The sequence below is a fragment of the Heterodontus francisci genome, chromosome 36 (genome assembly GCF_036365525.1).
Source record: "Heterodontus francisci isolate sHetFra1 chromosome 36, sHetFra1.hap1, whole genome shotgun sequence".
Classification (NCBI taxonomy): domain Eukaryota; kingdom Metazoa; phylum Chordata; class Chondrichthyes; order Heterodontiformes; family Heterodontidae; genus Heterodontus; species Heterodontus francisci.
The window spans coordinates 37,043,475-37,060,753 of record NC_090406.1 but is presented as its reverse complement, the minus strand read 5'-3'; the positions used below and the strand labels follow the sequence as shown (position 1 = coordinate 37,060,753).

Sequence of the window (17,279 nt, the reverse complement as noted above, 5' to 3'; positions counted from 1 at the left end):
TCGACCTGAGCAATGCTTGTCTGCTTCATCCCGCCTCTTTCCGAAATTGATTGGATTAGGGAGGCTTGGTAGGCTGCAGAGACCCAACTGATTGGTTTCCATTAAAGCCCATCACAAGATTTTGTGCCCCGATCTGTTAAATGTATCTCAAAACGTTTTCATGCTGTGTCTATATAGCGTGACTACCCCGGAGTCAGTATTAAAATATAAATGGCACCAAAGCCAAAGAAACCCGTTTCAGAAAGTGAGTTGGCCCCTTTTTAAAGGACCAACTGTCAGCCAGTTACTTAGTTCCACCTTTACTCAGACCCTCCTCTGATTTCAGAGAAGATCCTTGGTTAGAATCAAGAATCACAAATATGATCATTGAGCAACTGCAAGATCAGTATTGTGCCCTAGCCCTGAACTCACACCTTTCTCTAGTTTTTTATTCGCTTTTGGGATGTGAGGTCACAGTCAAGGTCAGCATTTATTTCCCATCCCTAATTGGCCTTGAACCTGAGTGGCTTGCTAGCCCATTTCAGAGGGCAGTTAAAAGTCAACGACATTGCTGTGGGTCTGGAGTCACATGTAGGCCAGACCAGGTAAGGACAGCAGATTTCCTCCCCTGAAAGGCATTAGTTTATGATAATCTGGTAGTTTCATGATTATTGTTAATGAGACAAGCATTTTATTCTAGATTTATTAATTAAATTTAAATTCCCCAGCTGCCACGGTGGGATCTGAACTCACATCGCTGGAGCATTAGACCAGGCTTCTGGACTAAAGGCCTGCTATCCGACCCGAACCCAATGGGACCCGACGACATGTGTCGGGTTCAGGTCGGATCGGGTTGCACTTCTGGGTCCAGCATTCGGGTTCGGGCCAGGTCGGACACGCTCTATCACAGGTAAGTGGCTCCAATGTTAGTTTAATTTTTGCGCTAGAAAGGTGGTTTTGTTACAGTTATTTTAAGCTTGTGCAGATCAGCAAGAAAGTGAAAAAACGGAAGGTAAGTTAACTGATGGTCGGGTGGGGTCGGGTCGGGCGCGGGAAAAAATGGAAGGACTCGGGCTGGGTCGGAGGTGGTTCTGTCGGGCTCGGGTCGGGTTTTTTGTTTGCAGACTCGAGCAGGCCTTTATCCTGGACTACTAGTCTAGTAACATTATATCTACACTACTGGCTCCCATCTCCCCTTATGCTTTCTCTGAGCTCACCTTGTCCATGAGAACCCCCACCCCCCCCCCCCCACCCCTCCTGCTCCCTTGATCCAATTCCCACTAAACTGCTGACCACTCAACTTTCTCTCCTGGTCCCCATGTTAGCTGATACTGTTAAAGGTTCTATCTTTTCAGGTGTTGTATCTCTCCTTTAAATCTGCTGTCATCAGCCCTCTCCTCAAAAAAACAACCGTTGATCCCATCATCTTTGCAAACTACCATCCCATCTCCAACCTCCCTTTCCTCGCCAAGGTCCTTGAATGTGTTGTCATCTCCCAAATCCATTCCCATCTTTCCTGGAACTCCATTTTTGAATCCCTCCAATCAGGATTCTGCCCTGCCACAGAACCAAAACAACTCTTATCAAAGTCACAAATGACATCCTGTGTGACTGTGACAAAGGTAAACCTTCCCTCCTTGTCCATTTTGGCCTGTCTGCAGCCTTTGACACGGATGACCACACCATCCTCCTCCAAAGCCTCTCCACTGTTGTTAGATGGGTGGAACTGCTCTCACCTGGTTCCATTCTTATCTATCTAATCATAGCCATCTCCTCTTCTTAGGAATGAGGATGACTTTCTTCCACTCCAGGGTTGTGGGTCCTTAGGTGACTGAATAGTCCAATTCTGGATCTGCACACTCTGTCACAGGTGGGTCAGGTGGTGTTTGGTGAGGCGAGTGAATGAGATGCTCGAATTTCTGAATGCTCCTTCCACTGTTTGCACTTGGTCGCTGCCTGGGCATGTCGACGTTGTTCGAACTGGCTGGCACCATCGCAGATGCTTCTTCTCCATTTTGGGTAGTCTCGGACAAGAGATTCCCACGAATCAATGGAGATGTCACATTTTTTTCAGGGATGCTTTAAGGACAACCTTGTAGCGTTTCCTCTGCCCTCCTAGTAGCCTCTTGCCGTGACGGAGCTCGGAGTAGAAAGCTTGTTTTGTAAGTCTTGTATCAGGCATGCAGATGATGTGGCCTGTCCAACATAACTGACTAGTCATGACCAGTGTCTCGATACTGGGGATGTTGGCCTGAGAGAGGACACTGATATTGGAGGGCCTGTCAGCCACTGAGCTTGCAGGATCTTGCAGAGGCACCACTGGTGATATCTCTCCAGGGCTTTGTCTGCTTTACAGTGTCCATGTTTCCAACACATACAGGAGGGCAGGTAACACTCCGGCCCTGTAGACCATGAGCTTGGTACCAGGTTTGAGGTCTTTGTCATCAAACACTCTTTTCCTCAGATGACCGAAGGTTGCGCTGTTACACTGGAGGCGTTGCTGAGTTTCATCGTCAATGCCATAGCCATACAGGATTTCGAAGGGGCTTGATAGGGTAGATGCTGAGAGATTGTTTCCATTGTTTGGGGAATCTAAAACATGGGGGCACAGTCTCAGGATAAGGGACCAATCATTTAGGACTGAGATGAGCAGAAATTACTTCACTCAAAGAGTTGTGGTTGCTCCACGTTGAATACATTTAAGGCTGGGATACACAGATTTTTGGTCTGTCAGGGAATCCAGGGATATGGAGAGTGAGCGGGAAAGTGGAGTTAAAGCCCAAAGATCAGCCATGATCGTATTGAATGGCAGAGAAGGCTTGATGGGCCATATGATCTACTCCCACCTTTATTTTTTATGTTCTTGTGAATCATTTGTGAATCTTCCTGCTCCCACACCATTACCTCTGGTGTTTCCCAAGGATCTATCCTTGGTCCCTCCTATTTCTCATCTACATGCTGCCCCTTGGCAACATCATCCGAAAGCACAGCACTAGTTTTAAAATGCATGCTGATGACACCCAGCTCTACCTCACCACCACCTCTCTCAACTCCTCCACTGTTGCTAAATTATCAGACTGCTTATTAAACATCCAGTATTGGATGAGCAGAAATTTCCTCCAATTAAATATTGGGAAGACTGAAGCTATCATTTTCAGTCCCCACTCCAAACTCCATTCCCTAGCAACCAACTCCATCTCTCTCCCCACAACAAATAATCCAGTCCATTCACAACCTTGGTGTCACATGTGAACCTGAGATGAGCTTCTGACCTCATATTCGCTGCATCACTAAGACTGTCTATTTCCACCTCTGTAACATCACCCGACTTCACCCTTGTCTCAGCTTATCTGCTGCTGAAACCCTCATTCATGTCATCGTTACCTCTAAGCTTGGCTACTCCAACAGACTCCTGGCTAGTCTCCCACATTATAATCTCCGTAAATTTGAGATCATACAAAACTCTGCTGCCCTTGTTTTAACTCGCACCAAGTCCCGATCACCTATCATCGCCATGCTCACTGACCTAGATTGGTTCCCAGTCAAGCAAGGTTTTGATTTTAAAATTCTCATCCTTGTTTCCTTACCTCTGTAATCTCCTCCAGCCCTGCAACCTTCCAAGATATCTGTGCTCCTCCAATTCTGGCCTCTTGAGCATTCCCAATTTTAATCACTCCTTAATTGGTGGCTGCACCTTCAGTTGCCTGGGCCCTAAATTCTGGAATACCCTTCCTACACCTCTCTGCCTGTCTAGCTGTTTTCCTCCTTTAAGACACACCTTAAAACCTACCTGTTTGACCAAGCTTTTGATCATCTGACGTAATACCTCCTTATGGGGCTCAGTGTCATACATTGTTTTATGATGGTCCTGTGAAGTGCCTTGGGATGTTTTATTATGTTAAAGTTGCTAAATTCTCACGCTCATCCAATATTAACTTATGAACTATAAATATGAACTTATGAAGTATAAACCTGAAACGGAACAGACACTTTTTTGTTAAACAAAATGGAGTTGAGAGGTCACGTGACCTTTTCTTTCCTGCCAATACACCTGGAACTGCAAGAACCCTGAGTTAATTTTCATGTCTGGACAAGTCTTGGCGAAGTTATTAAAGTGCAAATGACCTATCCTTTGGTAATGGCTGCATTTCAGGTTCACAATACTGTCGCAGACTCTTCGACTCCAAACTTGACATCCAGAAAATGGGTGTGATAAGCTCTATGTAATCAAGATGATATATGGATGCATGATACCCGGACTCCATTGTCTGACAATGGCCTAACCAGCAGAAACTATTTATGAGGACAATAGAAAGAGATGCTCTGGTCACATGACAGAAACTAGGTTTCTGGTAAAGGGTTTTAATAAGGCATATTCTGGGCAGACAGGGATAGAAAAACATCTATGCTAATGAAGAGAAAAGACCCTTCCTAAGACCACCAATTTCAAACCACATGTAAGCAGAGACTGGAGTTGGCCCTGAACTCTCCACCTAAGGAACCATACGAGGGCTTCACCATTGGACCTTGACTGGAGCATAACAAGAGAAATCTGCTACTGTGAACATAAAACAACAGTGAATCCATCCTCCTTAACCTTCAGAGCTTTTCTTCAGTGGACCAAAAAGGATTACAGACCTGCATTATTTCAAGTCTTCACCGCGGGGAAAAGCAAGTGTAAAGAGAACTCTTGAAATCATAAGACCTAAACGCATGCTACTTTTATAATTGCAATCTTTTCTTGAGTGTGTTTATGTATCTGTATGAGTGTGAGAGTAGGTGTAGTTGCATATATTCAGATGTTGAACAATAAGTATTCATCTTTCTTTTGAAATTTACAAGAAAACCTGTCATTTGTCTGTTCCTGACAATTAAAGCACTCGGGAGCTAAAACACTTCTTTTCAAAAAAAAAAAGCTGTCTTCAGTCAGTCGAGAGGTGAAAAAGGGGGAGCCATCCCTATCATCTCTCTCCTGTACATAACAGTATAAATATAATTTGTTGTTGTTGTGTCAGGTCACACTACTACTTTAAAGTCCTGTTGCAGCCTTTGGACAACTGCACAATTAACAAAAGAATCAGGGGGACGATGAGGCGTTTTCTGTAAACGAGCAGTTATTCATTATGATCTGGAATGCACTGCATGTAAAGTTGGTGGAAGCAGATTCAATAATAACTTTCAAAAGGGAATCAGATATATAACTGGAAAGGAAATATTTTAAGGGCTATGGGGAAAGAGCAGGGGAATAGGACTAATTGATAGCTTCAAAAGTACGTCATTGTCCCTAAGGGGCGGTGGGACACCCTCAGGTTGTGAAAGGCACTAATAAATGCAAATCTTTCTTCATGTCACACTTACTTCCTGTAACATTTTCCCCATCAGTATTTTGACAACACCATAATTGTCATAAAACCATATATTCTCTGACTCATGAACTATACGATATATTAAATCTTCTGAAAATGACTCAGCCATGGCTCAGCGTGAGCACTCTCATCTCTGAGTCTGAAGGTCGGGGTTTAAGTCCCAGAGACTTGTGCACAAAAATCTAGGCTGTTATTCCCGATGCCAGTATTGAGGGCGTGCTGCACTGTTGGAGGTGCCATCTTTTGGATGAGACATTAAACCAAAACCCCATCTGCTCTCAGGTGGACACTAATGATCCCATGACACTTTCTCAAAGAACTGCAGGGTAGATCTCCCCTGTGTCCTGGTTAATGTATGTCCCTCAATCAAAATCACTAATATAGGTCATTATCGCATTGCAGTTTTTGGGAGTTTTCTGTGTGCAAATTGGCTGCCATGTTTCCTATATTACAACAGTGACTGCACTTCAGAAAGTAATTTATTGCCTGTAAAGGGTTTTGGGATGCCCAGAGGTCATTGTAGTATGTTTGGTTTGTAGGCTGTCAAATTAATATACTTAGCTAGTCTAGCTTAGAGAGATTCCTGAGTCTTCAGTATTTTGAACATAACTCTTTATTACATTATAACTATGTATAGTTTTACACCAGTCTATATGACTCCTCTGAAGCCATGCTGCATCTCCCTCCAAGTCTCTCTCTCACATGTGATCTCTTACATTATCATGGCAGGAGGTATCCTTTACACTTTCTCAATATTAATCCTTTCAAACCCTTATACTACAGTTGTCAATGACGCTATATAAATGCAGGTCTTTCTTTCTTCAAGTGCCGCATCTACTTCCTGTAACACTTTCCCCAGAAGTTTGTTGATAACACTACCATTGTTATAAAACCCCCGTATATTCACTGAAGGAACACCTGTTCATATATTGAAAGAGAGCGAGGGAGAGAAAGAGAACAGTAAAATTTTACATTATAGAAAGCAATTATATTTGCAATAGCTCTCCAACAGAGCTATCCACTTTGTGGCATTGCTCAGCACTTTCCACAGACCCTGTTACATTTATTTACCCATTTCCCCATTAAAAGCAACTTTACATTTTGCTTTCACCACTGTTCCTGGCAGGACAATGCCATATCCTAACAACCTACTGCAAAAAAAAACTTCCAACCTCATGTCTTGTTCTTTGTTGCTGATCTTATGTTTATGCGCACTAGAGGTTAACCCATTGACCAATAAATAGAAACAGATTATTCCTATTCAAAAGTCTTAACCTTCTCTACGAGGTACAAGTCAGGAATGTGATGGAATGCTCTCCACATGCTTGGATGAGCACAGCTCCAACAACACTCAAGCAGCTGAATATCATCTGGGACAAAACAATCCAAATTGTTTGCTACACTTTCAGGTTTCATGTCATCTGCAAATTTAGAAATTTTACCCTGTACATTGGTCCAGTTCAATAATATATCAAAAAGAGCGGTGGTCCTAATATTAACCACAGGGAAACACCACAGTATATTCCCTACAGAATGAGAAACTACCATTCACCACTACTCTATTTTCTTTCCCTTGTCCAATATTGCATCCATGCTCCGACTGCCCCTTTCACCCCATAACCTTTAATTTTATGTCTATTATGTAGTACTTTATGAAATGTCTTTTGAAAGTCTAAGTATAAAACATTAATACAGCAAGGTCTCACTTTTCTAACCGCAACTGAGACAAATGACAAAGTGATCTGTTTTTAATTGTATTGCGTTAGAGGCAAATGTTGGCAAGAACTAACCTGCTTTTTTAAATAGTGCAACAGAATCCTTTACACCCACCTGGAAGCGAGACAGGGCCTCAGTTTAATATCTCATCTGAATGGATCAAACTGATTCGTTTTCCACAGTCAAAAGACATAGGAGATTCTCATCTCCTTAGTATGAGCTGGATTTCGACCAGGCCCCGCTCTTTCCTCATATTCAAATTTAACCAGTAGGTTCAGTCTCCTGTCTTCTCTCTGCCCAGTCCACAGTGACCAAAGCTAGGCCCAGTACTCAAGTGTGGTCCCGAGGAGATAAAGAAACTGCTGATTTCAGATCATGCTTTTGCTCACAAATTTTTTCTTTTCATTGGTTTAGTGTGCATTAACTTACAACCAGATCCTTTACAGTGACATACTGAAAGGATCTACTGGGAAGCCCCCAGGTTCTGAAACAGCCTTTGGGGGTTTCTTGATATTCTGCAGGATTTCCACATGAATTGACAATCGATCCAAGTTATTTTTGGAAATAAACTTCTCCATTTTCTTCCCTCTTCTATAGAAAGTACACACTCCACAATCTCTATCAGCCCTCCATTACCTCAAAGGTGCTTATAGTAGGAGGGTGGAGGAGGCTTCAGAGCAACCCCTGATCCTGGCCTCACCTAACACCCAAACATGTCCCACAGGAATCACTAGATAGCAATCAGGAGCAGGAACAGTGGCTCAATTCCCCAATACCCCCAACACTGACCCCCACACCCTTGCCAGGACTGCCAGGACCAGAAATTAACTTGGGAGCCTGCTGAATACGATGGCTGAATGCTACCCCACATAGAGTTAAATCCAAATGCAGAGTTCTGAGAAAAACATCTGTGCGAGCCGGAATACATGCAGGTACAATGAGTCACAACATTACTGGAAATGCATGACAGGTTTTATGCTAATCCACCTTTCTGCAGGCTCACATGCTTGTTTTCTTGAGTCTTAATATTTATAACCGAGTTTCTTGTTCACACAAAGGGTTTATTCTATTCTTTTTGGGTGCATCTTTGCTGACGCACACAGTGTCAGTCACTTTATGCTATGTTTCCTCTATTCAAATTTTTAACCTTTTTGTTTTTTTATCCCCTTTCAATTTTGTTACTTTTGAATGAGAGAGAGAGAGAGAAGTTCGAGGCTACAGAGGAGAGAAAGAATGCCAACTAGACAACAAGCCTACCATTGATTCTGTCCAGGAGTATGGGAGAGATAACAAACCTGTCAAAACTCAGATAGGCTGGCAGTGAAGTGTAGAAAACTTATGTAGGGATTTGGTGTGGAGGGTGTTGCATGGGACAGTCCCATGCAATAAATATCTAAGTCAATTCACGGACTCCCAAATCGCCTGTAACTTCTGTGGCCTGGAGAAGTCTGTGTTTCATTTATATATAGAGTTCAAAGGTTGCAGCCCCTCTTCCGTTATCTGAAGGGGCTGCTGCTCAATTTCTGACTGCACTTCAATCCCACAGTCCTGATCTTTGGCCACCCCATGCAGTGGGGAGCAGGCAGATCAGAAGACCTCCTTGTAGGACTGCTCCTGGATCTGGCCAAGGTGGCCAGCTCCAGGTCCAGGCAATGGGAGGTTGATGGAATTATTTTGTCTGACGGTCTGTCTCTCTTCTTCGGTTATGTCTGAACTCAGCGATCCTGGAGAAGGAGCACACAGTGTCCACTGGTACACTTGAGGCCTTCTGCGATGGGTGGGCACCGGAGGAACTAAAGTACATCACCAACCCCGGAAATGTCACTTTAATTTGAACTGTTAAGCTTCCTTTAAAGTTTTGGTATTTTTTGTTACGGTTTATCAGAAGGGGGCACTTATTACCTCTTGCAATTGCTAAAGACCTGTGGTTGGTTGAATTAAGGGGTAGAATACTGAAGTAAGGTCTTTATTCACTGATTAGCTTTTATTTGCAGAGACACACATTACATGCCATGCACCTCCAACAAGCATTCTTTCAGCCAGCTCCTATATATATGAGCACAGGTGTGTCAATTAAAACCCTTCAACTAAATACAATTAACACCCAATATATAAGCCTATCCAATTTATGCAAATTTTCCCACCTGCCAGGAGATGTTCCATTTCCTTACACCCCCAAGTTATTAAGGTTCCAGTGACTTTTTTTTCCTATAAACAATAAAGGAAATACCAGAACTCAAGCCCTGATTTGTTCCTTACTTCACTCATATCCTGCTCACGGTCTAGTTGTAGGCAGGAAATGTAGGTGACCTTACCGAGCTGTGGAGAGCAAAACCCTCATTTTTCTTAACATGTAAGAGAGTTTTTATAAACAGATCTGTAAAGGTATTAACCAGGGGAAATATACATGGGAAAACAGAAATGGTTAGTATATTACTAGAGAATGGTCCTACATTGCGCTACTTTGGAGAAATGGATGGGATTATGACATCTGATTATAGGGCATCTTGCTCCTGAGCTTTCCCTGATGACTCAGTGTGTGAATACAATACCCGCCATGGTTCTGAGTTTTACAGCCAACAAGGTCCTAAGTTTGATCCTCGATGTATGTTGAGTTAGGTGATCTCCGCTGGGACCACATTGACATGGTTCAGATGACCTCTTCTTCTGTTGGCTGGGAAAGGGGAATGACAATATAATCTATTGAAGGCAGACATTGCTTTCAGCAGGTGGTAAGGTCTGATTGCATGCAGCTTACCAAATGTATTGGCATTCAACTTTGGTACAATTTGAAAGGAACCACACCCAGTGACACTGCTGGCTGAAGCTCCCTTTAGTTTGGATTTACATTATGGGTGCAGTAGTAACGTTACCAACTTCCTGGATTGCACTGGAGTTTCCAGGAATTAAAGATTCATCTCCTGGATACTGCTGCGAGTAACATGGGAGATAAATCATAGGGGTATTAAACAAAATGGGCTTTATGCACATGGATAAGAGCAACGCATGGAACTAATTACTTTATGGGACAAGACAAAGAACAGGACCCAGGAAAAGGGCCTTATTTGGACACGGTGTGATACCGGGGTCTTTGGGCCTCAGATTTGGAGAGATAAGCAACAGGATAAGAATAGAGCTTTTTGGGCATAGAGCCAGCGAAAACTCTGGAGATCAACCATTGTGGAAGCGGAAGACCCTGCGTGAGTGACGCGGCGACGACGTAGAAGAGAGAGAGAGAACGGAACGCCTGGCCAGCGTTAACTCTCCCTTTTTTGGGTAATATCCTTTGCATTCTGTGACTAGGACAGGGAAAGGTCAGAGGAACCTAGTGGGTGTGCTTATGAATTCTAGCTAGTTTTGTTATCAACTGTATAACTCAGGGGAGTTGTAGGTTTTTGTCTAACTAAGTGTATAAGCCTTATTCTTACATTGTACAACAACGTGAATAAAGTAAATTGATAGTTAAAGAAAGGACTGAGTTCCCCCTCTTTGTACTAAGCCAGTAACTGTAGCTGTGGACAAGGGGGAGTTGACTCCGCTCCATGGTTAACATCTGTGAGAGAGATAGCGAGCATGGCAGATTACGCAAGAGAGTGCATGATCTATCAGCAAAAAGACTGCTGACTAAAGGCAGCATCAATGTGCAGAAGAGCTAGCAGCCTTTGCTGACTAGATAAGCCTACTGCACCTGGGGTAGTCTCCCAAACAAGAAATAAACATTCCTGACTGCTTAGCTTCCAAGCTCAGATGGGTTTGGGTACTTCCCAAGCAGTGTGACAGCAGGCAATGGCCTGCTTTAGTTCTTTTTACTTTAAAGGTTTCTTGCTTTGTGTCGGCTTCTTCGTAGCTTACTTTTGTCTTCTGTTTTTCTTTTGCTCTGTCTCGTTACCCCCTTCCCTTTGTCTGCCAGCAGGATAATGTACAGCAAAGAAGATGAAGAGAGAGTGCAGGAGCGAGCAACAAAAAGGTTAGTGATTGAAAGCAGTGTGAATGTGCAGAGCTGAGAGCAGCCTCTGCTGGCAAAAAAAAGCCGACTGCATCTCGTATTCCCAGATGTTCTATCCACATACTAACCAGGCCGGACCCTGCTTAGCTTCTGGGTGTTTTAGAAAAATTATTGGATTAATTCATCACTTAACAACATTTACAATATTGTGATCATTCCATTTATTAGATACAAAAATTAGAGTTGAGTTTTTCAGGCGTTTTCAGACTAGTGTGACCTAAGCATCAGTTGAATGGCTTTTCCTTTACTTAAAGGCTTGCCATCGTGTTGCTCTTTTTGCTAGCCTGTATTTCTTTTTATTTTCCTTGCCTCCTGTCCCCACCTTGCTGTCTTTCCCTCTTCAGTCTCCCAAACACATGAACTATAAACCCTACCCTTAATTGCCTTCCATTTACCTCAACTTTCCAAAGTCCATTAGCTTCACCATTTCTTACCCAAGTCACCCAATTACTCATTCAGATGATCACCATCCCACCCTGTTAGCCCCAGAGTTTCCAGAAATGAAAGTTTAATCTCCAGGGCACTGCTGCGAGCAGCCTTGGTGAAAAATCACAAAGATATTCCTGTACTTTGGTGCTTCCCAAATTAATTTGCCTCCTTTTTGAACCTTCACAGCTATCTTGTACTGCTGTATGGGTTTTGATTAAAATGATGGTAGCATTAAAGCTATTGTACATGCAGACATTGTTTTGACAAGGTTTGGGAGTGGCATTGTCTGGGAACTGTGTGAGTTGATGTATTGGCCAGATTCCAACACTAGTGTCAAAGATATTGTTAACATTGTTAAAGTCTGAATTACTCAGAATGACCTTTTGAGATTAACCTCTCTTCCAGATGTACTTTCACTTTTGAGTGACATTGGCCAGAAAATTCCACGGAACTTTTCCCGCCATTCCAGATTGGCAATGTGTGCAACTACAGCTTCAGTCACACTTTCAATGAAGTAAGGCCAGTGAAGTAAGAGCAGCTCTGAAGATTTTCCAGCAATCTGTTGCAGTTTTCCTTTTTCCTCTATTCTCTACTTTGCTATTCTCTTTCTATCTGTCCATCTTTCTTTCCCTGTTTCTCCGTCTCTCTCTCTCCCCTCCCCCACCCTGTCTCTATTGTCTGGAACTTCCGTGGGGATGAATGAAACCTTTGGGAAATGGCCGAAGCATCCGTTTGTACTGTTTCTCCAGGGTTTCCACTGAAGTTATGGCCGGAGACCAGGAATCCTGCAGATATTCTTCCTGTCTGTCTCTATCTACGTGTCTCTCTCTATCTCCCTTTCTGCTCTCTCTCTCTCTCTTCATGCGTCTTTATCTGTCTGTCACCATTTCTCCCTTTTACTTGATGAGCAGAATTTTCCCAGCCAAGTGGTGGCAGGTTCCAGTGCATGCAGGGTGGTAAATCCCCTGAAATTGATGTTGGGTCGAATCCTGACGTCATCCCACCCTCTTTCTGGCTTTCCCCTAGGTGGGTTCCCAGTCCAATGGGAAACACACTTGGGCCTGTTGGGAAAGCAATTGAGCCAATTAAAAAAGTAATGAAGATCCTTTTTAATCCTGGATTCCTTCTTTCCCAACAGCGTATGGGTTTCACGCCGTGTCTGTAACTCACCAGGGTCACCGAGATGAGTACACAGCAGGAAGAGCTTCTTTGACAAGCTGGGAAGGCTTTGATCAGTTGCAGTGAAGAGCTGCAGCCAAGGCTATTGAGGACTGCTGTTCAAAGTACTTCTCAGAGTACAAACACAGCTTGACAGGTGATTGCCAACTTCTTGGAAGGCACTTCACCTGTTTAAAATTCACTCACCTTCAATTGCATTTTCCTGCTGCTAGCCTTCAGCCTGGCATGGGAGCAACTTATGGAGCTCCACTGTCCACCTCTGCTGAGGGGCAAGAACAGAAGCCACACCACTGCCAACAGCTCCAGCAGCAATAGGAAGCAGCAGCTTCACCAGCAGCACCAGCTGCCTTCTCCTTAGCCACATGCCCCTCCACAGGACAGGGGGGGGATGGACACCAATATTCAGCTGGACCCCAACACAGGACCTACAGCCCAGTACTAGCTCTCTTGACATGTCTGAGCACCAGTGCCTCAGGAGGCTCGGCCTCTCACAACAGGTTGCTGCTGACATCTGCAGCTTCCTGGAACAAGATCTCCCAGTGGCTAATGGCCAACAAGGTGCCTATCCTGCAAAGAGAGAGGTGTCAGTGTTCATAATGGCTTCTGTGGAGAGGAGGGAAGGATACAATTTTTGGAGGTTCACTGTGAGGCGTAGGTGCAAGAGGGCTATCGATTGAGGGTGAGTGTGTGTGATGTGGCTGTTAGGATGGGGATCTGAGGTGTTGGAGAGAGAGGAATGAGTGCAGCTGCATGGTGTGTTGACCTAAGGAGTGCTGTGCAGGAGAATGCTGGGAAAGTCAGAGAGTCGGGCTTGGCACCTGAAAATGCTAGGCCTGCCCTCCTGAGGTCCTGGATCCTCTTGGTGCACTGACTCCAGGTTGGAGGGACCACACTTCTGCTGCAGTCTTTCGTAGTCAACTCCCATCCACTCCTGCTTGTTTGGAGAAGTTGTCCTCTTTCTCCTGTCCTTGGGAGAGATCACCTCACTGCAGACCCTCAGCAGGACCTCCAGATAAGAGTGAGATGCCCAGGGAGCAGACTTCCCAGGTCTCCTTTCCATTCTTGTGGTTGCTACAGCCTCAAAAGTCCAAGTGCTGGTGAGCCCTTGTAACGCATGCCATAGTCCCTTGAATTAGAAACCTTTCCTTTGACAGAACGGATGCCTCAACCCGCCTGCACTCCCTAATCCGTGGGGAGCCATTGTTCTGGATATCATGCCAACTTGTTTTGTTGAATGATAATTTTCTTTAATCCACTGACTAGAGATCTGAATTTATATTTTCTTGAAGAAATTTTAAAAAGAACAGATAAAAGATGTCTTGGCTAGCAGCTTAAGATGGTCACCTAATTTGTTACACTGTATCCTATATTGCAAGGTTTGTGAGGAGGGAAACAAAATGTTTGCTTATCCCAGCAAGAACCAAGACCCAGGAAGTTTATGGGAACTGTGTGTTCTTTTTCTTTTAACAAGAAGAAATACTGCTAACTACTATGCTTGAATCACTGAGTGACTGTCGTGTGACAAGCCCCTCCCCATCTGTGGTTTTGAGCTTGTGTTTCCCCGCAGCAACAAGGAGAAGCATCTGGACTCTGACACATGCAGACCCAAGTGGGGTTCCCTCTCCCTCTCTCTCTCCATTCCAGCTTGCAAGCTTCAAATCCTGCCTGTTGACTGACCACCTTTGCATACGCCAGCTAATATCAGAAATCCTGTTGGAGGAAATCATTCGCATCACTGTCTCCAGGAGACCCATCGAATCCGTCATCTATCTCTTCAAACTTAAAGCCTCAGGACCACTAAATTCAGCTAGATGCCAGCCAAATCACCAAACTCTACAGACTGTATCGCTTTTTTTTTCTAAGGACACTAACTCAACCAATCTACCCTTCCGAACTCTAATCTATTTGTGTGTGTATATAAACCTCTATTTTGTGTGTGTGTGTAAGTTGGCGCGTAGTTTATTATTTTAATTATTTTGGTGTAAGTACAGTTAAGTAACCTCTTTCTTTGTTAAACTCAAGAAAAACTGTCCTATTAGTTCTTGTTATGATCACAGCAAGTCATCAAACACCTACTGAATTGGCCAGTATATCCACTTTAAGAAAGAATTAAACCTGTTGTGGTCAAACAAGGAGAGAGAAAAGAAGGAAGTCCTTCAACCGCTCCTCACTTGACCGTGAGAAGATATGGTTCCCAACCCAAAAATAGTCCCGCCATTCTGGCAGAGTCCAAGTAGACAAGAATCCACCCTATATTTCTCTCTTCTGTCTTTTTTCCCATCTCCTTCTCACTGCTTCTCTCTCCTTCTCACTGCTTCTCTCTCTTCATATTAGTCTCTGTCACTCTCTCCCTGTCGGACTCATTCCCTGTTTCTTTCTATTTCTATTGATCTCTATCTGTGACTGTTTCGACCAGGTGAGAAAGGGGTCTAGGATTCCCTCTCATCTTTCAACTGGTTTTATAAGGGTTTAATTTTAAACACACCGTATTTTTCGCTCCCCCTTGATGAATCCTTGTTCACTGCTTTCCAATTGTAAGGCAAAGAAACCAGCCAAACAGGTTTTCTTAGGTTTAAAGAAGAAAGGTTGAACTTTATTAAACTTAAACTTTAATTCGGTTAACGCCTACGGATACGCGATGTGTCCACGTTAGTATGCATAAGTGATACATACATGCAGATAGAGACAGAACAGAGCAGAAGAAATAAAATGGACAGGTTTGAGGCAATATCTGAAGATGGTTTTGGTTACTGTTCTTCGAGCTTGCTGTAGAGTCCTTGATTGTAGGTAGATCTTGCTTTTCGTTGGGGCCCAGTATTCTTCTTAAACCTTGTTCGATGTAGGAGACTTTTTCTCTCTTGAGTTCATGTGCGTTCAGAGGATCCAGAGGCTTGTGAGAAAAAGATGGGAGCAAACAGGAGAGGTCTTCTCAGTCCAGGAGCAAACAGTCTCTCTGAGTTCAAAAACTGTCTGTGCACAATTAAAAAAACTCCCAAGTTGGCCAGCAGCTTAGTCACATGACCAACTGGTTTAACCACTTCTGTGTTTGTGGATTCTCTTATCCTAGCAGACCCTGGAATGTCTCTTCTTACACAAAATACCTGGTGATCAAAGTTCATTTTAGGTTAAGTGGATAAGGGAATAACCTCTCTTGTCTCTATTGGTATGCAAATGTCCTCCATTCAAGTGTCTGGCAGCCCTTGTAACAGGCCTTCTCTCTTCCCAGCAACAATTTGAAATTTAATGTCCATATGGCAAAATAAATATGCTTCATTCTTGGCAGGTGGGGGCCCAGCATGACCGTGACTCTCTTCCTCCTTGTGTGTTTTTGTTCCATTTCTATCTCTCCCTCTCTGTTTTTCTCTCTATCCTATTTTTTGACGATTACTGTTTGGCTAATAACCACTTTTTCAAAATCTGAAGATAACTTTGAAACTGTTTATTTGTGTTTTGTTGTGTTGTGTCTTCCACTTTGGAGGTGGAAGCAGCCTTTTAAAAGCCGGCTGAAATGTAGCAGCAGTCTCTGTTTATCAGTCAGTCACTAGTCCAAACGCTGATATGGACATGGGCATGTCATGATGCACCAGGGCATTGTATGGTATATTTAAACTAAAAGATATATCCTCTGATTCACCATGAACAATGTGAAGGAACATCTGTGCATATTTTGAAAGAAAGCAAGAGAGAGAAAGAGAACCGAAAAAATTTTACAGCATTGAAGAAAGCAACTGTGTCGGCATTAGCTCTCTGAAACAGTTATCCACTTTGTGTCATTGCTCAGCACTTTCCACAGATCCTTTGAATTTTTTCTTTTTCAAATATTTCCCCATTTCTCCATTAAAAGCAATTTTGGATGATGGCAGGACAATCCATGTCCCAACAACCTACTGTAAAAGAAAATGTGCTTGCAAACTTACATTGGCTCCCGGTCAAGCAAGGTCTTGATTTTAAAATTCTCATCCTCGTTTTCAAATCCGTCCATGGCCTCGCCCCTCCCTATCTCTGTAATTTCCTCCAGCCCCACAACCCTTTGAGATATCTGCACTCATTTAATTCTGGCCTCTCGTGCATCCCTGATTTAATTGCTCCACTATTGGTGGCTGCGCCTTCAGTTGCCTAAGCCCAAGTTTTGGAATACCCACCTCGCTCTCCACCTCGCTTTCCTCCTTTAAGACATTCCTTAAAAACTACTGCTTTGACCAAGCTTTTGATCATCTGACCTAATATCTCCTTTTGTGGCTCGTTGTCATACTTTTGTTTTATAATGCTCCCATGAAGCACCTTGGGACATTTTATTATGTTAAAGGTGTTATATAAATATAAGTTGTTGTTGAAATCTCCTAACTTCTTATTTTGTTCTTTAGTGTTGATTTTAAACTTATACTCACTAGATGACAACTCCTTGACTTCTACATTATCCATTAAATACATTAACCATATTTAAATCCTTGATAATTTAGAAATCCCACTCAATAAGGCACCTTCTCATGGTAAACTAGGGTATGGGTAATAAACACCAGGCTTGCTTGTCCCACTACCCTGCTCTTTCCCCATAACCCTGTAATTTTTTTTCTTTAAGTAATTGACCAGTTTCCTTTTGAAAG

The 17,279-nt window shown here is 43.3% G+C and overlaps 1 protein-coding gene across 4 annotated transcripts in view; it reads left to right on the top strand.

The window, feature by feature from the left end:
- Positions 1-9,928: 9,928 nt before the first annotated feature.
- Positions 9,929-17,279, top strand: part of mpnd (MPN domain containing) — an 84,095-nt gene continuing 76,744 nt past the window's right edge. For 3 of the 4 annotated variants that reach the window (XR_010969566.1, XR_010969565.1, XM_068016548.1), the window contains exons 1-2: positions 9,929-10,337; positions 10,975-11,028. Coding sequence is in view for 2 of the 4 variants with exons in the window: in XM_068016548.1 (XP_067872649.1) it covers positions 10,995-11,028 (34 nt within the window). In the remaining 2 variants the exon portion in view is untranslated. Of the gene's footprint in view, positions 10,338-10,971; positions 11,029-17,279 lie in introns of all 4 variants that reach the window. The other variant, XM_068016549.1, reaches the window with a different exon arrangement.